The sequence below is a fragment of the Haplochromis burtoni genome, unplaced genomic scaffold, assembly GCF_018398535.1.
Source record: "Haplochromis burtoni strain Fernald_Lab_line unplaced genomic scaffold, NCSU_Asbu1 Contig_195, whole genome shotgun sequence".
NCBI lineage: Eukaryota > Metazoa > Chordata > Actinopteri > Cichliformes > Cichlidae > Haplochromis > Haplochromis burtoni.
Window position 1 is genome coordinate 632,163 of NW_024582556.1, and position 26,462 is coordinate 658,624.

Here is a 26,462-nt window from a genome sequence, read left to right on the forward strand (position 1 = left end):
AGGAGTCCAGTGTGGCCACTCAAATTTGGCAATAAAAACTGTTTTGTCAGTAACAGTTTGTTACTGAATTCAAATTATTATATGCCTGAAAAATAACAAGTACATTTTAACAGTTTCTGTTAAACAACTGTTAAATTCTTACATTTATTAACTTTGTCGTGCTACAAGATTTATTATTAGTAGTAGTAGTAGTAGTATTCTCTAAGCAGAAGAATGATCTTGCAGTTGGGTTTCACTGAACAATTCAAACGAGAGCATCTAGAATCATATGGAGGAGCATTAGTGCATTAGGCATTGAAAGCATGTGAAGGCACCATCAATGCTTCACTTTCTGCTTGTATTTGGTAGTGGGAGATGTGCTCAATGGACACGTCTGTAATCTGTAGGCGTCACATGTTAAAATCATTTGAGGAATTATAAAAGAAGAAGACAAAGGAGCCAAAAATGAAAACAATGAATATTTGTTTCCACATTTTAAATGTTCTCTGTTAAATGTTCTATTTCAATTAGTAATATTATTAATAATATGAACAATAATGTAATTGACAATATTGTAATTAATTGGAAAGCTTTGCAAATCATTGCCACTGGTTTTGCATTTTGCACATCACAGTAAAAGGATTTTATTTTTCCATTTCTATATAGGAGAAAGAAAGTTTATTCCAAGTTTTGATGCTATTTGTCTCTTTGACACAAATCAGAAAGTAAAATTGTATATAATGGATGACATCGAGGCTGTAAACTTGTTATCCCATATTTTCAGAGCTCACATGGAGCGTATAAATAGACTCTTCCGACTGAGACACAATAGGGAGGCAGGTTCGGACATTTCTGCATGCTGGTCACAGCTGCACACTCCCTGGGACACAAACTCCAAATTTTCATTCATTCATACAGCTGTACCATGAAGTGCTATTAAATAACTGTCAGGAAAATCTATGTCAATCAAAGTAGTAACTTCACAAGTTAGATCTACCAGGCCTTGCTTCAAGAACACAAGTGTGCAGGTCAAAGCACAGCTGGTTGTGTTATCAAAAAATACGATTGCACAAGTTTTGGTGGCACCATAGGTAAATGAGGGCAGGAGGAGGCGGAAGCACTCCCATACTGAGAGATCGAGGGATGAGGGAACGTGTTTCTGGTGGTGGCACAGGGGGAAAGGGTTTAAATGATGAACAGCAGATATTCTAAGAGAGCAAATCTGATTTCTCACAATTATCTCTGCAAGCCTGACAGGCACCGGGGGTGGCAGAGGAACAATGAACTAGAGAACGCTGATTGGGTTATTTGTCCCATCTCATTCATGGCTGAGGGATTGTGAAGTGCCTCTCTGCAGGTGTAGTGCATGCTACAAACACCGTACAGTAAGCAAAATTCCTGTTAGCCAAACACCGCCACTCACATTCATTGATGTTTAAAATGAAGGGTCTAAGTAAGCACACATTAGCCATTATTTTCAAATACTTGATGTAGTTTTTAGCTTCCCAACATTTTCTGGCCTTCTTTCATATAATGTGTCTTGTTTAGTGACAGGTCTGTGTAATCCACACAGATTGTGGGTCTTTGTCATCTTGATCAATTAAGCAAGACCTACCCTGAATACAGTTTGGTCTGTAACTGTTTGGTACACCGCCACAGTAGATTTTTCAATCAAAAAATCGAGGTAAATTGTTGCTTCTAATACTGACTGCTTTCTGTCCTGTCCACCTCCATCCCTTTTGGATGATATTTTTGATTTTAAACCAAATGCTAAGCGGGTTATAAGTGATGTTTATGAGCTGTTAAGTAATTTTAGGCTGTCCACATTGCAATCACTTAGGGAACGATGGGGAAGTGATCTTGGCCAACGGATTACAGATGAGACTTGGCATAAGATAATCAATAGAATTTCTTCGTCATCTATTTGCCTTAAACATGTGGTGATTCAGTTCAAAGTTGTTCACCGTCTCCATTGGTCTAAAACTAGACTGAGCAAAATCAAGGATGGGTTTGACCCCACATGTGATCGGTGCAAACGAGAGCCTGCTTCCCTATTTCACATGTTCTGGGCGTGTCCAAAACTGGGTAGCTTTTGGAAAAGCATATTTGAAACCATATCCAACATATTGGTGTTCCAATTGCACCCTGCCCGTTTATAGCTATTTTTGGAGTGACGCCTTGTGATGCCAGTCTTTCCAAATCACACTCTGATCTTCTGGCCTTCTGCACTCTTTTGGCCCGTAGAATGATATTATTGAAATGGAAAGAGCCACTTCCACCTGTATATGGGCAATGGGTTAAGGATGTCATGTACTATACTCAGCTGGAAAAGATCCGCTACACTGTAAAAGGTTCGGTTCGGAGGTTCTATGACACATGGCAACCTTTTCTTACTTACTTTGAAAGATTAAGTCCGGATACTATTGCTTAATGTGCGTGTGAGTGGGTTTTTTTTTCTCTTGCTGTTGTTCATTTATTTTATTATTTACTTTGTATCTGTAAATTTATATTTAATGTTATTTTATCTCTCCTTTCCTCTCTGGCTGGGTTTTAGTTACACTGTTCTGGGTGGGTGGGGGGGTGGGGGCGCAACTGTTTGTTAATTTTGCCATAATTGTTGTTGGAAGCAATTCTTTGTTCAATAAAAAGACCTTGATCAAAAAAAAATCGAGGTAAAGTGCAGCCTTTCAGCTTTGAATCAACTTTTATTAAGTTTTTATACATTGCTTTCATTTTCAGAGGCTCAAAAGCAACTGAACAAAAGACAATAATCCTCAAATATAAGGATTTGTATCAATACTTGGATGAAAATCCTTTGCAGTGAATTACTGCCTGAAGTCTAGAACACATGGGCATCCCCAAATGTCTCACTTGAGATGTTCTGCTAGGCCTGCACAGTTGCAGTTACCTTCAGGCGCTGCTTGTTCGTGAGTGTTTTTGTCATCGGGTTTGTCTTCGCTAACTGTAAAGCATGTTCTTTTAAGTTGGGATCAGGTGACGATTTTTTTTCCTCCTACAGTATGTTTCAGGTGATTATCCATCTGCACTGTGAAGCACTGAAATGTGAGCAGAGGGTAAAGGCCTGTGCACGCCACAGTTCATCCCGCTAGTTCTATCAGCAGTTAGATCAATAAACAATAGTGACTTGATTCCACCAGCAGCCATACACGCCCATGCAATAAAAATTGCCTTAGTTTATATGATAGATAATGTGGCATGGTTCTTGCATCATTTTTATCCATTTCATTTATCATGAAATAACAAGGAAACAGGACTCACCTGACCTTTAAACTGTTAACCAGTCAAGTGTCTAATTTTTTTGTGCCTCTAAAAATGGATTTGTTACCTTAAAAGTTAACGTAATGCTTTGCTAAACCCCCAGCCCAAAAACTAACCAACCAAATTATACGACACTCTCTTATGGCCCACGTTGCTCAAAGACTTTTGGTATTGAGGCTCACCATGAACACTGCCATGGTTTAAATGGATACCTGCATTTGACTGCTACTATCAGTAACAGGCTCTTCATTTAACAAAAAGCACAAAATCCTCAAGTGGAACAGACGACTGCTCTGAAAGTCTGAAAGAACAAAATCCAGAATTACACGTAAAGTCAACACTAAGCTATTACACAGATTCACAAGGCTGTTTCATCAAAATGATGCATCATTACAGAAAACAAAACTGTTACTTAATACTGTTGTGTTCAATTTTTAAACACAACAATTACTCCCGTTACAAACAGCACAGCAGTGTGCGATGTAAACAAAGTTCTCTCAAACTCGAACTTTTTGCATATATCTTAATGTCACACAATAATCAATCCCCAATTTATAAAATATTTCTGTATTTCAATACAGCATCACATTGAGCTTGGCACCAAATAAAGACTGATACAGTCGATACAACATGACAAGATTAGCGTAAAATGTTGACGCTTCTTAGAGAAGGATGTGTTGAAGCTGCAGCACACTGACAGCTCCTACAAAAAAAAAAAAAAAAAAAACATTTTTAAATTGAATCAGTTTCCAAATGTTTTGGTTTTTTTGCAAAAACAGATATACAGCATGATGTCTGCCTTACCTTTATATGCCATTTGGTGCTACATGGCACTTACCAGTTCCAGTTAAAGCTGTTGAGTTTTTTTTAGGAAGTTTGCTCTTAGGTGAAGATGAAGGTTTTTTTTTTGTTTTGTTGAAATGGTCTTTTTTCAGCTCTTTTTTTGGCTGCTTTCTTTTTTTCCCCACTGCCAATTGTTTTGTTTTTTCTTTTGGGAAACGGGGGAGGGATTTTTTTTTTTTTTTGGCAGCATGTTTTAGACCATTTCAATTCTTTATTTTTTTGTACAATCCAAAGTAAAGCAAAGAACTTAGAAGCCAAGCTTTCATACAAATCAAACTATTAAACTCATTCATAAAATATTTACACACAAGCGTTTAAACCAGTCAACCTAACACTATTCTGCAAAAGCTACTGTCATTGGTTTAAATTATAACACAGCTTTTTTTTTTATTTTTAGGAACTCAAAAAAATGTGTCTTTCAGTGATCAGCTGTCATATGTCCCAACAAACTAATTGTATTCTGTGAACCCAAATATGAAAGAAAAAAAACAGTCTACATTAAGAGCAATAAAAAAAAAATCAGCACTGTTGCATCTGGTATACACAATGAAATTCATTAAACTTGTACATGGTTTTTCTGCCAGTTACAGCAATTCTAGGGGGAAAAAAACACATCTAGCCAAAGTGAAATGTGTCTTGCTGATTTATAAGCAAGCATTGAAATCTTCTCTAAAGTTCCACTTGTCCTCCACACCAGTGTAACCAGAGGAAGAAAAGAAAACAAACAAACAAAAAAACATCTGAGTGAGCCTCATCTGCGCCAGGGGCGAGGCTCGTTGTCGTCTTCTTCCTCATCGTCGTCCGCCAGCAGCGCATCATCGCTTAGAGACTCTTCTGGGTACTGATAGGACAGAAGAAAAGAAACTGAGATTACTACACGTGCTTAAAAAGTGCAGAAAACTCCACAACACATCTGTTTCTTTCTAAAAAGGTCCTAAGACAAACTAAATTCTCCATCTGAGAGTAATCAAGGTATGAGGGGCTGTGCGAAATTCACTGACCAGCACTGTTATTGTGGCTGATCAGTGTGATCAGCCACAATATTAAAACCACAAACAGATAAAGTGAATCAACAATGATCATCTAGTGAAAATGCAATACTCTGATGGGAAACCCTGGGCAGTCAGAAGCGTGACATCTACAACAACATTTTTTCATCCCCAGAAACGTCCAAAATGATGTCAGCTGGGCCGAGGAGTGTTGGTATGGAATGGAAGAAATCCTGATCCACAAATTGCCATTGAATCTATTGCCAATGTAGCCCAGTGCCATGATGGGTTAAGTATGGGAGAGAGTAGGGGTGATGGGATGCAATATTAAGCAGCTGGTTTTAATATTTTGGCTGATCAGTACAATCCTAGTACAGTTCCTGCATTGATGTGTAAGAGCTCCCCCTTGTGGCTGTTAAATACAAGAAACATATTTGATAAGTTTTACTGAGATGAGCACATCTAAAAAAGTCCTCACTAAAGAAAATATTTCCAAGTGGATTTAATAGCAGCATGAGGAAGAAATAAGTCTAATGCTCTCCTCGTGACTCACGTGTCAGAAAATCCCCCACACTGAATCAACAGTCCCAACACTAAGGCAAGGTGAGAAACATCCACAAACCTCATCTTCCTCAGGTTCTGCTTCGTCAGCATCCGCAGTAGTGAGAGTGGTGACAGGCTTATGCCAAGCCAGGCGCAAAGTCTGGTTATTAAATTTCACTCCGTGAAGAGCCGCCTGCAGGTGGACAACATAAAGCAGACAGAGGGGGGGCAGGTGTCAACATCAGGCTTAGCTGCTGGTCTTTGTGCCTTATCCTTGCTAATCCAAGGACGAGCCATAATGCAGAAAGAAATGAAACAGACATTTCACTGTTTGAATGTTAAAGTGCATCACCTGCTCTGCTTCCGCTCTCGTCTTGTACGTGATGACCGCGGACAGGTTACCCTCATCAATCCGGCAATCTTCAATTTCTCCAAATTGCTACAGGATTGGGAAAGCAAAGCATTTTGGTCATTGAACAAACTAATACATCACAACAGTGAGGAAAATGTTCCTAACAAACCAGCAACGTGGCCTGCTGTTAACCTACAGTTGGTTTAAAATGCAGAGGAAGCAGTGTAGACAGTGTTAAGCTCACTGGAAATTATGAATATGGAATATTTTTTACACCTTATATAACACAGCTATATACTAAACAGTGTCAATATTTTTAATATCTTCTCTTAAATGTATTATTATGATTATCTTTAGATGAGCACTGTATGCTCACCAAACGTAAAACTTTAACATCCTGTCATTTTACACAGTTACACAGCACAGTGGCTGCTATCAAATGTCTGTTTTTTCCGTTTTAGGTTCACTTACAGCAAAGTGTGGTAGCAAATCTATGCGGTCTGTGTCGTTGAAACCAGAAATTTTCAGCGCTCTTGGTCGATGATCCACGACTGCGTGCAGCGGCACACCTCTTCCTCGCCCCCTAGAGCCCCTTCCCCGAGCCCTGACGGCACCGCGGCCCCGAGGATGGACACCCCGGCCCCGCCCTGGTGACAGCAGCCCCCGTTTAGCTGCCTGAAAGAAAACAATCAGAGCACATCAGAACACAGCTGGAGTGGAGATTATGTTTCATCATTTGAAATTCCAAGAACAAGTCTGCCCTCAAGTGGCTACTGTGCAAGCAGCATTTTTATACATGGTTTCAAGCTTGCCCTCTTTCTTTTTTTTTTTTTATTCAATACCTCAATTTGCAGCTGGGTGTATTTGATCTTCAACAGGGCTGTGTCCTCTCCAGCCTGAGTCTTCTTATACAGATCCAGCTGTGCATCCAGCAGTTCTTTCTGTGCCTGTGAGTGAAAGCAGATTTAATAAAAATAAATGCTGGCCATCAACTAGAATTTTAAATTAAAACAGAAAACAAGCAAATATATCAAGTGTGGGAGAATCTAACAGCAACAGCAAGTTACAACCATTTTCTGTGATATACTAGAAGAAAAAGGAGAGAAAAAAACTCAATCACTGAAATCAAGATCAAATCAATAATAATCCATCAGGTTCTTATCAGTTGGCTTTTGTTTGACCATATCGGTGTATTTCTTCTTTTAGGTAACACTACCTGGGCCTTGCTTTTTGCTATCCGCAGTGGGTTGCTGTTGCTTGAGATTAATTTTATCTCCTCTTGCAGTTTGGTGATGCTCTTTGTTAACATGTCCAAAGTTTCCATGATCTTGGCTTTATCCTCTGCCTTCATTGATTTGTTCTTCTCAAGTTTGGATATCAGGAGCTGCAGCAGACATAAGCAGAGAAATACAAGTTTAACATTTGCTGATGTCTCCATATTTGAATAATTACACTTGAGGTGAAAATAAATGTTAAAAAAAAACCAAAACCATAATAATCTTACTCAAATCATCCAAATCTATGCAAATTAACACTGAGCAACAGAAGTCTTTATTCCTTCTGCATCTTACCTTTTGTGTCTCAATGTGCTTCTCCAATATTTCCTGCTTCTTCTTCCTCACATCTTGCTGCAGTTTTAGAGCTTCCTGTGTAATTAGAAATGGGGATAGGATACAGTTTTTTTGCTCAACTTATAAATCACTGCCCCTCCAAATTTCCATCCATTTCTCACCTGTTTCTTCTTCAAAGCTTCCTCTGAGGTCCTTTGTGCTGTTTTCAGGACAGCAGGATTGTACACAGTCTTTGTGAGTCCCATGGACGTTGAACACACCTGAAACTGAGAGAAAACAATTACATTTGCAAGAGAAGGAGAACATTTTAAAAGGGACGCAAAGACTTCTGAACACAGAGTGGAGACTTACTTTTTCAATTGGAGCTGCTGGTTTTGTACAGAAGCCTAGACGATCCTTCACTGACAGCTTAGTGGGATTCTGCACAAAAGGGGTGTGGGGAGGGGGTCAAAAAGGGGGGAAATGTTTATACAGACCTCGGGCAAATTTTGACAAGTACACGCAACAAAACACATCCTCAGCAAGACCGCCTACACACACCTGTGAGGCTGCACCGGATTCCTGACCGGGCCCTGAATTCTGGGGCAGCATGGGTCCCAGACGGTCTTTGACAGACTGCTTCAGGGAAGTGGCTGGAGGCTGCTGAAAAACAAAGACGGTGTACAATTGTGAAATGGAAGGCATTTTAGCGGATAAATACGCTGTCCCTCTTCCAGATTTGCCTCCGCTGCATTTATTTTTTTAGACAGCAAAACAAGTTCTTTGTGCTGTACGTGCAGAAATGACAGGTATTACAGCCGCCGAGTTTTCTACATTGCAAAAAGAGAGCCAAGAGAAGACAATGTGGCACAGTGTCTAGTTCTTGCAAATTATCAAAACATACTCTTAAAACAGGAAATATATTTCACACCTTAAAACATTAACATTGGCTGTGGTGTGTTCTTGTTTAAGCTGATGAAGTTAGAGGAACTTGTATTACTGTGAATCTGTAATCACAATGAATCCACTGGTTTGCAAGTGCCTCCTATTTTAAAGTGTGTAAAGATAACAGTCTGCAAAAGCGTGTTATGAGAGACGGCTGACTTTAACCGTGGCTACCTGTGGCTGTAACTGCTGCTGTAACTGAGACTGGCCCTGGGCATCGTTTCCATCCTCACGAAACCAGTGTACCCTGATGAAACGGTTGTTGAGAACCGCCTCAGTGCTTTGCATGGCCCGCTTTGCCTCATCAGGAGAGGAAAACTGTATCAGTGCCCCCTCAGGGTCACTCTGGTAGGCCACCTGTAAAAACATTTAAAACCATTTTTAAAACAGACAGAGGACAACACATTACAATCTGAAAACCACGGTCACTCAAGGGGATAACAATGTGTGTGTGATGAGCTGTGGTCAGCTAAGTCACTCGCAAACATCAGCTTCACTCATGACACAGATTTATCTTCAGCTTTAGCTGAACTTACAGAAATATAGCAGCTTAAAGCCAATATCTGGATATTTGCCTTAACAGTAGCACATAGACACGATCAAAGTCAGTTTTCTTGCAAACAAACCTGATAACACAACGAGGGGCTTTATCGGACTCTGAAATTTTAACTCTTTACATCTTGAAAGCCTAGTAGGGCTTTCAAGATGTAGTGAGTGGTTTCCGTTATACTTCAGGCCTCCTTATAAAACAAAATAATTCGGTGTGCATTAGAAGTTAGCGAGGGTAGTTTCTGCCTATGCTGCTTCCAGGAAACGTCTTGATTGATATATACTGAGGTGTCAAAACTTGTCGTTAAGGGTAGAGGGGAAGTTATCAAAAGTCATCTTTATGAGATAAAGAGTTAATTCAACATTATTTGATTCCTAAACGGACACAAGAGCAGTTACATGTTAGTTCCACCTGATCATCCCAAGAGTCATTATGTTTACCTTTTACTGTCCAATCCTTCAAAGCCTAAAACTATGTTAGAGATTTTCTACATTATACAATATAACCAAATCTCTATAATACAATATAATCAAGTGTGCCTTATATTTTGTGTGTTCATATATTTTCACATAACCAAGCTTATTGTTAAAGAGAACATAATGCATTCCTTTCCTCAGTGTGTGATGTCAGATAAGCATGATATACTTCTGCATTGTTATTTTCAGTGTATGTGTGCAAGGTCAGATAAGCTGACATAATGCCTGACCTCTCCCTTTTCAGTTAAAAGAGGAAGTACTATGTAACTTACTTTCACTATAAATAAAGAACCCAGCCTGCGCTCAGTGTGTGTGTCTTCTGAGAGGCATTCACACCCGTGCGCACGCTTTCTAATACTCTCAGAGTCGGTCTGCAGTTGTCTCATTTCTCTTACTTGTGTTTGAACAAATGTCAACCCCTGACAAACTACATCAATGTATTTTGTAAAAGAGTACGCAGCTGTTTTTGAAGATACCTTAGCAGTCAATCTCTTATTTTGACATGTGATATCTTTATTGATATTGCCTGTCAGATTTATGTTGGACCAGAGCTGTTGCAAATCATGTTACTCAAATAGCTTTATGGCATAATTTTATATTTTATTTCTAAAAGACAACCTAGAAGATTAATCTAAACCACTAGACAAACCATGTGTGACTCTTTAACCTTTTAATACCAGATCCATGCATGCATACTGTTCACACATCAATCACCAACTGAACAGCATATATGATTGCGCTATACTGTGGTTACACGTGTTAATAACCAACAATGATCAAAGCCGGGACATCCATATCCGGAAACTGACCTGCAGGTTGACGATGGTTCCAAACTTGCTGAAATGCTCGTTGAGTTTGCTGATGTTGTTGAGCTCAGGGGGAATTTGCCGAACAAGCAGCTTGGCATTAGGAGTAAACTGAGCCCTTTTGTGGCTGCCCTGGTGGTTGGGTTTGTTAAAGTTGATTCTGAGCAGAGAGGAGAAAATTAACCAATTCACATGTGTCAAATTATACCCCTCTTTACATGTGCTGTTGTGTGAATGTGTGTGTGAATGGGTGGATGACTGAATGTGTAAAGCGCTTTGGGGTCCTTAGGGGTTAGTAAAACGCTATACAAATACAGGCCATTTACATACTATAGAAAAATACAAACAAAAACAAAGTGTTTCTTACTTGTCAAACCAAGGTTTCTTGGTGGGCAGCCCTCCATCATGAGATGGAGCGGGTCTCTTCCTCGAATCAGATTCCATGACAATTCTCATACTGTTGTTGGGAATCTTGTCTGCTGGAACAAACACTGATAGGTTAATTTCTGAGACCAACACATCTGGCTCATAAAAGGAGAATACAAGTCTAGAGAAACACTTCTGATTGCAGTAGATGAAATGCACATATAACTGAGGACAGTCTTTTCAAAGTTCAAATGGTTTAAAATACCTCTGTGTGGCTGATCGACCTCCCCCATAGTGAGACCAATCAGGTTGGGTCTCTGGGCATTGACCCGGTGACGATAGATCTGCCTGGAAGTATTGGTGATGCTGGGGGCCTCGGGATTGTACACGTCTATGTCATAGTGATCTGATCAGCAGAGAGAGGATCATTTAGCTCATAAAATACTGGGGTAAAGTACAGCAACAAATTTATAAATCTAAAATTATATAGACTACATAAGAGATTAGAGACATTACCAGAGTTGAAGAGTGGCCTTGAGAGTGGTGGAAGCGAGGAGCGCATCCCAGAGGTGACAATGGTGGGAACGGAGCTGGTGATGGAATTGGGAGGACCATCCATGCCTGCTGGTTGCAGTGGAGGAAGAGGAGGAGGGGGACCTGTGCCAGATAAAGCAAGAGTTAACATCTTTGGTAGCCCTTTTCTGTAGCGATATATCACTTTGTAGTTTTAAGCATAAAGAATTTATTTGATGACTTAAAAAAGTCCCTAAACTTTCAAATTGCTTTAATGCTAATTCAACCTATTAGTACTTTTTAAAACCTTGAATCAAAGTGTCAGGAAAATAGAGGAAATACAGCAATTATTATCTGAATCTCTACCTGCAACGGGTGGGAGGCTAGGTGGAAGGGCACCTGGAGGGGGCACAGGTGGCCGAAGGTTCACAGGTGGTGGGTTCATGAGAGGCGGTGGTGGTGGGAGGCCTGGGGGTGGTGGTGGCTCCACACCTGGAATTGGTGGAGGTTGGAAGGGCAACATACTGGGCAAATTGACATCCTCCACTACAACGGGATCACTTCCGTGATCGAAAGGACACAGATCCCCCTGCATGCAGAATCCCTTTTCTGCCAAAGGAAACAGAGCTATGTAGAACAAACAAATATACAACGTCCAAGAACAAAACAGAACACATTTAATATATTTTTCTATATATATATTTAATATCAGCTGTCCTTACCGTCATAGTCACGGCATCGATTTCTCTGTTGAGGGGGAGGCCCCCTGTTGAAAGGGACCCGATCCATAGGGTGCTCGGGATGGAAGTCTGACCAGCTCTCTGTGGTGTTGTTGCTGTGATGATGTGTGGGAGCAATGACTGTAATAGTGCTGCTCAGTGTTGGCACAGGGAAGTGTGAAGTGGTTGCAGTGGAGACAAGAGCAGCTGGGGTATACCCATCACCACTCTCTGACCTGTCCCCTCGTTCATGATCATACTTCAACTTTCCAGAGTCTCGTTCTAGAGAGAAAAGAAAGGCCACATGGCTTTAAATCACTAACACATTTACAAAAGTGACAAATCAGACCTGTGAATCAGGTACACCGTTTTTAGTTTGATCCTTTTTCTCTTTAACTGCTCAGCACTGGTAGATCATCATATACAGTGAACTATTCAGGAAATCCTATTGAATTCTTAAGATTGGGTAAATTCATACCAGAGGAAATACACACCTATACCAAACAAATACATCTCCAGGAAAAATAAGATGTTCTAAGATCTGTAATGAAGTTGGCATGTTCACACATTAAAAAGAAAAATACTGATATTTTTACAACCTGAGTTAATCAGGTTCTTACCTCGACTTCTGCTTCTCGACCGAGTTCTGCTGAGGGACCGGCTCCTGGTGCGATCTCGATCCCTGTCTCTATCCCTGTCTCTGTCACGGTCTCGGATACGGTCTTTGCTCCAGCTCCTGCTTCGGCTACGACTACGACTGTAACTGCGGCTGCGGCCTCTTCTGCGATTGTAGCGTTCACGGTAAGAGTCCCTTCTCGGCGGGTTGCGATCATAATCCCTCTTCCTGGAGCGATCGTCTCGCTTACGGTCATCTCCTCTCCTGAAAATTTTTTTTTTTTAAAAACAATGAGTGAAATGAGTGAAAGAAAAACACATGTTGACATGGTTTTTGTTTTGTTTTTTCTAAATGAGAACAGGCAAATGCACACACCTGCTGTCTCTGCTGTAACGAGAACTTGATTGTGGGGGGCTGTGATTCACGCGTCGCAAAAATTTCTTGTCTCGTTCGTCTTCACGATTTGCCTGAACAAGAAAAAAAAGGTGCCTATTTAAACTGGTTGCTTGTACTGTTTAGCAAGTGTGCATTTAACTGATGTTAATAATCTTTGGGTACTCAGGCTGTTTGAAATTCTTGACATTAAAAGAAGATAACCTCATCTTTCTTCTGCTCTTCTTTCTCAACTTTGATCCCAGAGGGTGGCTGCTCAAGCTGTGGGAGGTAGCTTTTGTTGTTAATGGCTTCAAACAGCTTATCCACAAATGGCTGGGTTTCTGGAAAGAAAAAAAAGTAATAGAATAATATTTTAAACCAGAGTCAAATAACATTCAGGATCACATGATAAAAGTAATGGGGCTTGGAAAATAAAGCTTTAATAATTACCTTTCTGAAGAAATACATCCAGCTGGTCTATACAAAGGGCTTTAAGTTCCTTTTCACTTTTGTCCTTCTTCACCAACGCAACAACATACTTGGCGAGCGCAGAAGGGTCTGCATCACAGCTGCAATCGTTAAGAAAGAAATCCATATAACACATGAACAAGATTTCCTTTTAAAACCAGACAATTTGTCTGTGACAATACGTGTTGGGAGGACACAGTCGTTTATGAAAGCTGCAAAATGCAGGTGAGTTAACTAACTGTATCCACTGAATTTACAATACACCACAAAAGCAGGCAGTAGCTTTGCTGTTGTTGGTAGGAAATGTTATTGGTTCTGGCTCATTTAAAGCTTAAATAACATAAATAAATAACTGACTCAGTTAGTACTTTGTTTAGCTTTTCTTGTAAGTGATACCAGGAATTAAGAGTTAACAATATATTATTTGCAACTCTGTGCTGCCTTGATTTATTACATCTCCTTATCGTTCTTTATAAAGCTGCTTGGTTATGTGACGTGCATTTTTAATGTTGCTGAATCAAGTTTGGGGACACAGTGTGACAGTTTTGTTATTTAATCTGGTTATTTCTAGGCTGGCTGTACTGAGGAAAGCAGTTATATAATTATATATTTGACGAGTGGTATTTTGCACATGCAGCAGAGTTTAAGCAAAAGGGACTTAGTACTGTTTCGTATATTAAGGACACTTTTTCGTAGACTAAGAATGTTCTAATCATGTATCTTATAGTACAGGACATGGTTAACCACCATATTATCACCACATTATTACCATGTAACAGCTTTTCCTCTCCCTTACCCTTTTAAAGGCGCAACACATTATGTTTACTCGGAGTACATTTTAATTTGGCAACTTTTTTCACAACCAAAATTAATTTTTACTTCAGTAAAATGTCAATAAAGCAACGGGACCTTTACTGGAGCAAAATTTACTCTTTCAAGCCCCCATTCATTTAAGTAGTTTGTGTAACTCCGATTAAACTAAATTTACTAGAGCCTTTTGGCTAATGGCTAACCATACTTACATGGGCTCGAGGGTTTCAGACAGCCATGTTTTCAAGGCATCGAGGTTTTCAATGATCATCTTAGATCCAAAGGAGCCTTTCCTCGACCACCGCCACAGTTAAAGCTAATCGGGGCTGATGCTGTTTATCTGTGTAAAAGCACAGCTGACATTAGCTGGTGAAACTAGCAGCTTCAGTGGACAGACTGTGATGCTAAACGTGACGTTAGCTTGACTGCCGCGTTAACGCAGCGTAACGTTTGCTGGGCTAGCACACGTCTGTCCAGGCCCCGAGCGTGCTGCACAATCCCGCCACCCTTCTGCTGTGTTTATTATCGAAACGCCGGTGGTGGAGGGAAGTCTGTTGCCTCTCAACGCTGAAGCTGCTAACTCTGAAGTTTACAAACGATTTCAGTTCGATGAATTAAATAGCATCCGCGCTTAAATTGCTATTTCGTCCCCTCTCACTAGTGGTTACTATGCCATGAATACTATTTACTTCCGGTTGAACTCTCGTTGGAAAAATTCTCGAAAAATCGCGAGAGGGCAACTCTGAGCGCCGTGTCCGTCGACGTAAAAAGTGCGAAATTTCTGCTCATTTAACCGCTGTGTTTTGTTTTCAGTGTATCCCAAACGAAAGAAATATGCAATTTATTATTATTATTCCAAGCTCAACTTCCTTGCCTGTGGTTCACTTTCACAACATAGACAATAACAAGTTTCCACTTACTTCACTCTGCACCTCCCCACCCCTGCATCTTTATATTGCACATGTGGTCCACTAGACTTGAGGGTAGGTGCTGTGTCCCTTCACTCTCTTCTCCTCCTCCATGCCCTACTGTGTGTGTGGAGTGATGGGGGTGTGTTTGTGCTTCGTCTTTCTGCTCCTACTTTTTCCACACAAGGTCCCAACATTGTTTGACTACAAGCACCTACACCTGTCCCCTACAATATTCCTATACATTTTTCCCTTCAGTACAGGAAGGCTAGACTCTTTGACAAAGTAAAACCTCCTAATTAGAGTCTGACAGTCGGTTTGGAAATGAGGAGGAGACTGGCTATAAGATGGCTGTAACACAGTTGCTAACAAGGGGAGGGAGAAATGTGGATAAAAATGGTGAACCGGAATGCCCTCCTTCCCCGAGCATCGAGGCACACCACATTGCTCCCAGTGTTGCACAACCAAGGCCAAGACAAATAGCATTTAGCCTTGTGCAAGACATCATGTCTGATTTTGTGCTTTTCATCTTTGATGCCATACAGAAATTAGTCCACATCAGTAAATATACACTGATCTAAGTTATCTTCCAGATTCTAGATCTTAGATGGACGGGAACACACAGTATACAGGCATCAGACCCAAGATTGACAGGAAGCTGGTTAGTTTATTTTCAGTTCAATTCAACGAAGTAAACATTAATCAGGATCAAAAACCTTGCTTACTTGTTCAAGATTAACATGATTGTTTCCAGGTCATTTACCAAGGGTGCAACATATATACACACACACACACACATATATATATATATATATATATATTATTATATATATATATATAATATATAATATTATATCATATACATATACTATACCATACTATACTATATATATATATATATATATATATATATTATTTATTTATTTATTTATTTATTTTTATTTTTTTTTTTTTATTGCAGCACATATATGTAAGATTGACAGAGCACAGTGTGCTTTGAGGTAGCAGCCAAGAAAAGTGTAGTTTGTGTCTGTGAACACCGTGTGTACACCTGTGAGCATGAGCGCGCTTGTATTCAAAAGGTTTCTTCATGTAACGACCTGCCAGAGGGAGTGGGGTGCCATAGCCCCGTCCCCCAGGGCATGAAGCAGGTTTGGAGGAGATCCAGACTCCAGACATCCAGAGACCACCAGAGTGCAAGAGTCCAAGGAAGACCAACGGAGGGGAAACCGTGAAAGAGCTGAGGAGAGCCCCAGACAAGGGGTCCAGGTCATTTACTAACAATAAGAAATTCTAGATTTCAATCAAAGCATTCATTTTAATCTGTTATTCAAAATCAGTATTTCTAAATCTATTGCCAGGGCTTGTTTCACAAAGCTGCAAACCTTTGCTGATTAGCGTAGATTTATAAGAAATAATATTACATGATACAATAACATGGTTTATAGTCTAATACTAAAGTTTAAATCTGCATACTATCGCTTAATGTGTGTGGGGGGGGTGTTTTGTTTTTTCCTTGCTGTCATTCATTTATTTTATTGACTTTTTTATCTGTAGTTCAATTTTATCTTATTTCTTCCTTCCTCTCTGGCTGGGTTTTTGTTACACTGTTCTGGATAGGTGGTGGTGGGGGGGGGAGGGGGGAGTTTGTTAATGCTGCTGTAATTGTTGTTAAAAGCAATTTTTTTGTTCAATAAAAAGACCTTGATCAAAAAAAAAAAATTCTTGCATGCAATAGTACTCTGATTAAAGATTATGATTAAAAAGCTTGCAAATACTAGTGGATTAACCATCACAGAAACAAATGATTTTGGTCAGTATTTTTAATTTAGGGGAGCTGTTTGGTTGGGTGGTGGTCTAATACATTTATAAAACACTAAACATGTGTGCAAACATGAATACATGGGTGTGGTATATAGAGTCATGTGAAGAGTCTAGTTATTTGTCATATCAGTCATTAATTGCAACCATGCAGCTTTTACATGTTCTTTACAAACTGCAGTGAAAAAGCTCAGTTTAATCATTTCTTGTTCTGTTTCTATAAATTAAAAGATAAAACTCTGAAGTGTCTGTATATTAAAATATTGCCCAAAACAACAACACGGTTTGTTGTAATAAATCATTTTATTGTTTCCCAGTTTCACTGGAACTACAAAACAAACAAAACAATAAAATACAGAGGCAAAAAAGCAGATAAAAATTAAAGTGTTTTTTCTTCATTGCCGACCAGTGAGATTCTTCACGCTGACACACGCAAACAACTTGCCTCTCTCCTTTCCAACTGTACTGTAACATACCTTTTTCCATCTCGAAAACAAACAAAAGAAGCAAATGCCAACAATAAATCATATGCGAGTGAGGACTTTCTCACAAATAGCAAACAAACCAAAGTCTAACCACATTCTTTGATCCAAACCCCTGAAAACGTAGGCAGTGGATTGATTAATGGAAAATGTGCACTTACATTCATTGCTTGTAGCTCATGAGATAATTCAACTAGTTGCCATGTTTTTTGTTGTTTTTTTTTAAAAGGTAATCTATTTTAAAACATTTCTTGTCTGTACTTCAGAGATATACAGTACACAGATTAAAGTCATGTAATGCCTTTTCGGTATATGAATGCACTTATTCACTAGAAATTAAAGCAAAAAAATAAAATGATCAAATAAAAAAAAAATAATGATGCTAGTTTTAAAGGGAAAGAAATTAACAAAATTTGGTTCGTAACACAGTCTTTGAGTAAAGCTTGTTATAAACAGCTGCGCTAACCTAGCTAAGCTAAGTCCATTCACAGCTGCCCTAGCTCAAACGCAGAGGAAACAGAATGTCTACATGCATTAATATTTGTGATCACATTATATGCATACATGCACAATAGTGTAAGAGGCTACAGCCAGAGTATGTAAAGGTTTTCATTGGGATCAGTTTCATTTTTCCATATTTAATTGAATCACGGAAGTAGTTACAATCAAAAAACAAAACAAAAAAGGGGATTTTCAGTACAAATGTTATTCTTACAGCTTATATTTGTCCTGGATTTGTGTCCTAGTCGCTAATGAACACATTTCATTCCTGAGTAAAACCTCATTCTCAGCTCAGAATCTAAAATATAGGAGTGGAGAGTGTGTCTAAAAGCAGAGTGTTTAAAAACTTCCAACAGTACAGCGGATTTCACGGAGAAGAGAGTGCGTCCACTTCCCGGTCGATGAACTGCAGGTGGATGGGGGCACCGGGGCAAAGCAGGCCGTGGGTTTTGGCTTTGATGTCAGCAGTGAGAGGAGAAAGGCAGATGTGGAACTTCTGAATGAGCTGCACAGCGAGCAAAAAGACAAAGAACAGACATCAAAGTTAGCTTAATTCAGTAGTCACATTATCTAGCACACTTTTATGTAAAACCATAAAAATAAGAGGATAATCATTTAAATAAATAAATAAATAAATAAATAACAGGGAATATGAGGTGTGTGATATAGAGAAGTGAAGGATGAATCATCTTTCAACAAACTCCTCAGTAGATCTGAGGAAGCGGAGGTCAGACTGAATGATAATGCATTTTTTGTGCTCAATGATGATTCAAATTTTCCAGAAGTGTCTTGACAAAGCTTTGCATTATTCTGATTTTGCATCAGTAATTACCATTTGTGTTCATGCTGTCTCCAGACACTTGGAAAATACAATATGGAGCAACAGTATGATACATTAATATTTGTAGTTTAGTTTCATTTCCCCCTGTGCTCTTGTCACAGCACGAGCCTGAGAGCAAGAGAGAAATGCTAACGAGAGCTGGGTTTCTGTAGGCTTAAATAAATTACTTGTAAGATGTTTTGAGGATTATATAAAATGCATTTAAGATATTTTCCATCCATATTGTACTTCCCAATTAAATTAACATTATTTTACAAAAATATATTTTTTTATTATCAAAGAAGACAATACACAAGCTCACATGCTCACATAGGTGTGTTCAGCTAAGGTGATGAGGTTGCATTAGTGGTTATGGGATCTTTGTTTTGTTATTGGTTGCAGTACACATCTTTTTCCACTCAAAGCAAACGCTGAGGCCCGTCAGATTTTAGAGTCTTTGAAATCCTATCATATTCCAGACTTTTTAAAACCTTTTTGAGAACCCTGGACATTTTTTTAAATGAAAGTGTAGCACCACAAGCAGAGTAATCTCTTACCCTTATGAGAGCTAAATGCATCTCCAACTCTGCAATTCTCCTCCCAATGCAGCTCCTGATGCCATAGCCAAAGGGAATGGAGCCAAAGTTGTCAACACGATCTGTGGTATCTTTCCGTATCCAGCGATCTGGTTGAAAGTCTAAAGGCTCCGAAAAGTTCTCTTCTTCCAGAGATGTGGAGTAGTGGCACAGGGCCAGCTGAGTCTATTAAAAAAAAAAAAAAAAAAAAGGAGAGAGAGAGAGCGAGAGAGAGAGCGAGAGCGAGAGCGAGAGCGAGAGCGAGAGCGAGAGCGAGAGCGAGAGCGAGAGCGAGAGAGAGAGAGAGAGGAAGAATGTTGGTTGTGTAATGAAAACAGCTGGGCTATTGAACAGAGAAATGCCTGAGTAATAGTGTATCATGTTACATCTGGTTTGACTATAATGTTTTAGCCAATTCTTATTGTCACACTTTCTTGTGCCCGTGTCTGATGTGGAAATGTGACCATCACACTTACTCCTTTGGGGATGAAATATCCACCAACTACCAAGTCATCCTGGGTGATCCGTCCATTGCCTGGAAGAACTGGAAAGAGCCTGATCACAGTGTGGGACATACAAAGACTGTTATTCACACAAAGACTGAAAAGATTGCTATAATACTAATGTACACCAAAGTCTTGATCTAGGATAAACATAATACATACTGACCTGAGAGTCTCTTTGACCAGCCCTCTAATGAGCGGCAGGTTAGAGACGTCCTCGGCTGTGGCGACTGCTCCGGGTTCCAGGGTCTTTTTAATCTCTGTGTGGATTTGATGCTGTACATGAGGGTGTCGTGCTAACAGGTAGCAGGCCCATGACAGGGTAAAGGATGTCTAGAACAGAAAATGGTCAATTTAAATTTTAAAAATATGCTTACACACTGAGCATTTCATGAATATTGTACTGGTGTTTTTATATTTGTGACTATATTGTTTCTTTTCTTGATGCGCTGCAGCAGAGTTGACTGCAGTGCAAGCTGATATAAGAGTTTCTATAATGTTGAGTAATTGCCGAGAAGCAGCAAGGGAATCTGAGGGAGAAGCGGCCCAATTCCAAATGCTGGGCAAATGCTCAAGGTCCCTCCACCAGCTGTGCTCCCAACAATTTTCTCCCATGTCTTACACCACTCACCCATCTGATCCATTCTTATCCCACTGTACCTTGATTAAATGACCTCAGTTGGCTTTGGCAAGGCATTTCAAACAATTACAGCAAGAAAAATGAAAGTGTGACTGAGATTATTACCATGTTGCACAAACAGAAATCCAATCCAAACAAGTTTAGCCTTGTACAACTTTTAACATTTCCATTGTGTTCTTGGCAAATCCTTCTGTTCATCTCACTTCACAATGGGCTCCTTCTGCTAATGCATTCCAGACTTCTTACATTTTTGCTTTCCATATTAGCAATGCAACTTGATTTTTTTCCTCCAGTTCATCCTTTATTGCCATATCGCTCTAATTACTCATGAGTTATCTGATCAGTTGGCCCGACTTCCTGTTTCCGACTTATATCCACTGACATTTTATTTCAGTGAGCTGGGCGGTTGACCAAATGATATGAAAATGTCATGCGTCACTTTTCCTAAATTTACATCTTTTCATTTGTTTAATGAGGGTCTTCCTTGTTGATCCAGCCCACTCCTTCTCCATCCACCCCCAGTGCATTTTTGACCTCAGCCCTGGTTTTGCCATAACTCTAAAGGCCAATCTAAGGTTAGTGTCTCCCTGTGGACCAACTAATATACCCTGCCATTCTTTTTCACTGTTGTTCCTTCCCACTGCTCTTGCATTCTCCCCCCTCCCTCTCCATTAGCACCCTCTTTCCATGCAACCAACATGCTCTTAATCAGCCCCAGCTGGCACAGACACTGGCAACTCCTCAGATGCAGCCTGAGAGGAATCATATGACAAAGGCTCCTCCAAGCAAAGTTTTCAAAAGGCTGAGGCCTCTCCCCCTTCCATTCCCTCCATCTTCCCCTTATTTTCCAACATCCATCTCACACCCTGATCCCTTGTATTCCTCAGTATTATGCCATCCACCCCATCCCCCCCCCCCCCCCCCCCCCCCCCCCCTTACTCCCACCCAGCCCCTTATTCTCCCCCTGGTCTCACCTCTGCCCACTCTGTGCTATAACTCTGGCTGTGGCTAATGTGACTTGACAGCTCTTGTGTGTACCAACTAAAGGCAAAATGCACCATGGGGTCAGGTAATGGCTGAGCTTAGTGCACCCCCTACCAGGACATGCCTGATTCAACAAGTTCACCAAAACACACACACCCTTTTATCCCGTGGCCCCAAGCTCCACACAAAATACTCTACCCCGTTATTCTTATTAATATGACAGGACCCCAAACAAATTAGGCAATAACTAGGAACATGTGCACGAGGCGCGCATACAGTTGCAAATGTATGTACATCAACACTACTACAGCGAGGTAGAAAATCAGTGTAAAATGCCTCCTTCCTGTGTCCCAATTTCTGTATTCTTTAGCCTGCCAATAAAAGATTCATGTTACCCCCCCATAGTGGTCCGTGGATGACATTAAACCCACAGCCTTAATTATTTGCAAGTGCATACAAAAAGTTTGAATGTTGAAACATGAACACAGATGTCTACCTTAGTTATTTAAAAAAAAAAAGAGAGAGAGACAAAAGGCCCCCTGTGCTGACTGAACAGACAGAGACAAATGACAAGAAACTAAATCTGAGTGAGAACGAGTTTGTCAGTGGGAAACTGTAACCCCCCCCCGATACACTACTCTGACCTGACGCTGGCACAGCTTCACAGACATGGACATGGCGCCAGAAACCCCAACCTTTGAAACTCAACACTGACTCTGACACTCACACACGCACACAGATGCAAACACACACACCTGCAACTCTTCACATACATCGAACCCTTCTCTGCACAATGTTTATCACAACACAGACACACACGCACCGTGTCGACCCCAGCCAGCAGCATCTCTGTTACGTTAGCGTAGATCTCCTCGACGCTCATCTCCCTGGTAATGAGCATGTGTGTGAGCAGTCCCCCCTTCACCTCCTCTCCCCGCTCCAGCTGGGCCTTGATCTCCGAGAGCCTCTTATTGACGTGAACAATGCCTGGGATTAACGAGGGGTAGAGAAGGTGATATGAATGGGGGGGAAAAAAAATGCGGGTCGTCGTGAAGGAAGGTAGTGAAGGGAAAGCAAGAGAAAAAGGAGTAGGTTATGTAAGAGATGGACCTGCATACTCTCACTATCCAATGGTACAGCAGTGGAGATTTAAATGCAAATCAACATCAACATTCCCTTCTATTGAGCACTACCGGTTTCAAGCTCTACTACTTCTTTTAATGAAAGCATTAGCCAAATAGGAAAGCTAAAAAAAAAAAAAACTAGATCTTTCTAGAAGTTCTGGCATCAAGGCAGAACTTGATTAACAGCCTTTGTGGTCACTCTAAAAAGAAATTGAAGTCTTAGACAAGAGTACCACAAGTCTTAGCATAAATTAGGCCTGGATATACTTAGGAAATCTCTCCTTCCTGTGTTCCAGTATCCTTTTTATGTAGTAAGAAATTACTGGGTTACCATCTTCTGGACTAAAACACTGTCCAGGCAGTTCAGCAGAGCATACAAGTATGAAACTAATCTGTCTTCTTTGATCACAATTTCAAGCTATAAACCACTTACTGAATTTGAAAAGACCATCCCAGGACAGACAGAACTCCTCCCATGGTTTGGGGATAATGGGTCGGAGCCACTTGGGGATCGCTCCAGCATACATGGTCATCTTGAAGGAGCTGAACATGAGGTTCAGTGCAGCGATGTAGTCCTGGGTTTTCTGGGGAATATTATTTTCCAAACATCCTAGTCTGCATTCGTACAAAATAGCAGCCACTCCTGTAAAAACGAAGGTAAGAGAGAGAGAATTTTACCAATCTAAGATGTTTAACACTGGCAACCATCAGTGGCTTTGACTTTTTAGTACAGGGCCACTTTAACAACTTTCTATGGAAAATTGGTGACTAAATTTTAGAGAAGTGAATAACGTGGTTCATATATTTCTCCCTTGGTTACCTCTTCATAGCAGTTTTTCTGTTATTTCAGTTTTTCTCATTGATTTTCTTTCCTGCCATCTACACTTCGCCTGCATTGAGCCACTTATAAATCCTTTTTGACCAACTGGTATTTGCTTCACAGCCAATAATCTACAGACTTGGTACCAACCTTCCATGGCATATTTAAAGAAGAGGTCATTCACATTGAGGACAGTTGCTTTATCCGGCTGCTGGGTGCGCAGACTGTACACCCTCTGGATGAGGTCGTCCACCACGCCGTTTACATCATCAGAGAAGACTGCGACATCACGTGGTCGCATGATGAGCTGCCTGAGCACGCTCCGCATCTTCAGCCAGTCTTCTCCCTCACTGGGAAACAAGATACAAAATGATAATTAAAATTCCCTTGTATTCACTTATTTGAGTCAATCAGAGACATATGGGGGGGGGGGGGATTCTCAATTTGAATATTTAGGGATGTTGCTGTTGGAAAAACTGCTAGTTCTGATGCTTTTTGGATGCTAAAGTGGACTACTGAGTAGTAAACGGAAGTGTGAAATGATTCTGGACATTTAGGAGAAATTAAGGGACGGGTAATGGAAATCTAATCAACACATCTGCTCAGATCAAGGTATTATTTCCTGAGGTTGCCAAAACTCATGGTTTGAACACTGAAGGGGACTCACGCTGAGATGAGCCCAGTGGCCCGTCCTCTCATGTCTCTGTACTCCTTCCAGGAATCCATGTTAGCCCTCTGAGGGGCCACCCCCTCTGCCCTCAGCACCTGAGCCACCATGTCACGATCTGCAACGGAGACCACCAGCTGGGGCCCAAACCGAGACTTGAAGATCTTTCCATACTTCTTCCGGTGCTCCATCTAGAAAGCAACAGTGACAATCAGGATATCTAGAGATATTTGTAAATTACTTTACTAATAGATTTCAGCACTGAATTTATTTTACTGCTCTCCTGCCATAACGTAATGATAACTACTTCCTTATTTATTGTTCTGATTATTTTGAAGACCTTTTTTGTATAATAATGTTAATGTGTAACATTCAAATAATAAAAAAAATAAAACCAAGTTGCAGATGCTATTGAAGAAGACTGCCAGTGTTCACATCAACTTAAAAAAATGTTTTAATGATCTAAATTTAGAAACGATTACGTAACCTCGAGCATATTTCACTACAAACAATTAATCTATATAGACACATTAAGAAATGATGACCCTTTTGTACTCGTTGTACTCACGCTGGCAGGCGCTTATTGTGCCCAATTTGCATAGGCTACGTTTCAAAACGCTCTGTAAAAACTGCATATGCTGCATCTGAAAGACGACACTTAATTAAGCTTTCATTTATGCTGCCGCGGTTGTGCAGTTTGCGGAGGTATTCTGCCCACGGACATGCTCCCCTGAACTCCAAAATCACAGCTGCACGGCGCTGGACGTGGAGGACGCGGTGCCTCGGTGGATTGGTTGATAAGATTCTGTTTAACTTCAGCTCTTTGTGAGTTAAAACTATCCCATTGCTTTTCTCTGCGTCCGGCCGATGGACCGACCGGTCGTGCCACACATTTTTTCAGACTGCCCCCATTTGCGGGCAGGCTCTCTCTTACGGTAGACGGACAGTCTGAAGCTGACCACGGACTGCCAATGGAATGCCAGCGCGCGTCCACTCGCGACCACGACTGAACCATAATTTACCCCTGATTATTTCAAACAAATGGGGGGCAAATTATGTTTGGCAATAAACGGGGGCGGGTTAGCTCATCACATCTCAGTAGGACGATTACAAAACTCTCGCCTTGTACCGGAAGGTCGACCAGTGTCCGGACTCCTGGTGCGCTACATTGCCATTTTACGCATAGGTGACAAATTTGGCTGAGCACTGAGAATACGAGGCCAAGACATTTTTTATTTATTTTTTAACCTATGAAAAAAGAACAAAATGAAGCATAAGATTGAGCACCATTACCTGAATTTCATGAATTCTGCCAAACCCGTCCTTCCAAAAGAACTCGATCAAGTTGGACAGGGTGTTCGGTCCGGGCATGTCGTTCAGGGTCTTGATTTGAGTTTTCTCGCTGACCTCCTCCGGTTTGATCATCCTGTTGGGCATGGTCTCTTCTTCTGTTGCAGAGATCCCCAAAGCCTCGCTGGCTGCTGACTTGTGTAAGGAACGCACAACGTAGAACAGCTGCTTATTCAACTGGTCGCTCTGAAAGTTCTTCCAGCATATCTTCGTGAAATTATTGAAGACTGCCATTGTTGAGATGCTTTTTTCCGCCTTTGCGTGACCGAGAACTATGTGTGAGAAAAAAAAATTAAAAAAACTTTTGCAAAGTCTTTTTTTGTAACTTCACATCTGCAGAAAATGTACGCTCTTGGCTCGTGCAAACACAACACTCCCTGTGTGGTAGTGAAATGTTAGACAAGGACAGTATCGTGGATCGCTTTTAAATAGTTGCTTGTACAACCTCAGAAGAAGAGGATTGGACGATCGCCTCAAAAGAAGGGAGGGATAACTCTTTATTCGGAAATGGGCGCAGTACAACGTGCTAAAAGTTCGTTACATCACACCAATCAATCATCCTCTGTGACTGCGCACACCACCTTCCCTCCGAGCGCGTCACTCAGCCCCCCCACACACACACGCAAAATAATGTGATAGAAGCCACATGATTGCAGAAAATTCGTCTCAAATAAAGAATAAACCTCACGTACTGCTGATGTAAGCGCATGAGAGAGCCCCACAAATCATCAGCTGCTTACAAAAGTGTAAGTGCTTTGTGTTCAAGTCCAAAAGTTGTGTTTAAAACAAAGAAAAATATGAGAAACTTTATATAACTTTGTGCAGACAGATTGCAAAAGTTGGACTTTACAGAAGCATGAGATTTATAGGCGTTTTTGCATTTGAACCCTGCAGGCAGGCTAAACCTTACAGAGAACACAACTGGTATATGAGTGCCAGGTGGCATTTGAGCAAATGGAAACATTTGATTAGTTCTCAGAAAATTTAAATGTTTAAAAACTTAGGAGCAACACTTATTAATGCAGACTGTCCCAGCAATCGCGCGAGTTTCAGAATGAAGGACATAAATCTGTAGGCTTAGTATCTTG

General features: G+C 40.6%; 2 protein-coding genes across 4 annotated transcripts; both read right to left on the minus strand.

Moving 5' to 3' along the window:
• Positions 1–4,258: 4,258 nt before the first annotated feature.
• rbm26 (RNA binding motif protein 26) lies at positions 4,259–14,894 on the minus strand. Of its 3 annotated transcripts, none has more exons than XM_005935279.3 (22): positions 14,392–14,894; positions 13,352–13,470; positions 13,124–13,242; positions 12,902–12,993; positions 12,531–12,790; positions 11,914–12,192; positions 11,558–11,800; positions 11,195–11,335; positions 10,944–11,084; positions 10,680–10,788; positions 10,316–10,472; positions 8,655–8,837; positions 8,097–8,198; positions 7,908–7,976; positions 7,718–7,822; positions 7,557–7,631; positions 7,202–7,369; positions 6,828–6,932; positions 6,457–6,660; positions 5,986–6,072; positions 5,713–5,826; positions 4,259–4,942 (listed from the first exon to the last, which is right to left on the minus strand). In XM_005935279.3, the coding sequence occupies exons 1-22, from the start codon at positions 14,448–14,450 to the stop codon at positions 4,853–4,855; spliced, it is 3,021 nt and encodes a 1,006-aa protein (XP_005935341.1). In that variant the 5' UTR covers positions 14,451–14,894; the 3' UTR covers positions 4,259–4,852. The 3 variants fall into 3 exon arrangements, with proteins under 3 accessions (XP_005935341.1, XP_005935342.1, XP_005935340.1); XM_005935280.3 differs by having other exon boundaries at positions 8,097–8,195; positions 10,680–10,791; XM_005935278.3 differs by having other exon boundaries at positions 10,680–10,791.
• Positions 14,895–17,224: 2,330 nt separating this feature from the next.
• LOC102294290 (cytochrome P450 27C1) lies at positions 17,225–25,815 on the minus strand. Its single transcript, XM_005935277.3, has 9 exons — positions 25,318–25,815; positions 24,025–24,215; positions 23,508–23,707; positions 22,971–23,180; positions 22,237–22,400; positions 19,956–20,122; positions 19,763–19,841; positions 19,269–19,472; positions 17,225–18,396 (listed from the first exon to the last, which is right to left on the minus strand). The coding sequence occupies exons 1-9, from the start codon at positions 25,606–25,608 to the stop codon at positions 18,259–18,261; spliced, it is 1,644 nt and encodes a 547-aa protein (XP_005935339.1). The 5' UTR covers positions 25,609–25,815; the 3' UTR covers positions 17,225–18,258.
• Between the last annotated feature and the right edge of the window lie 647 nt (positions 25,816–26,462).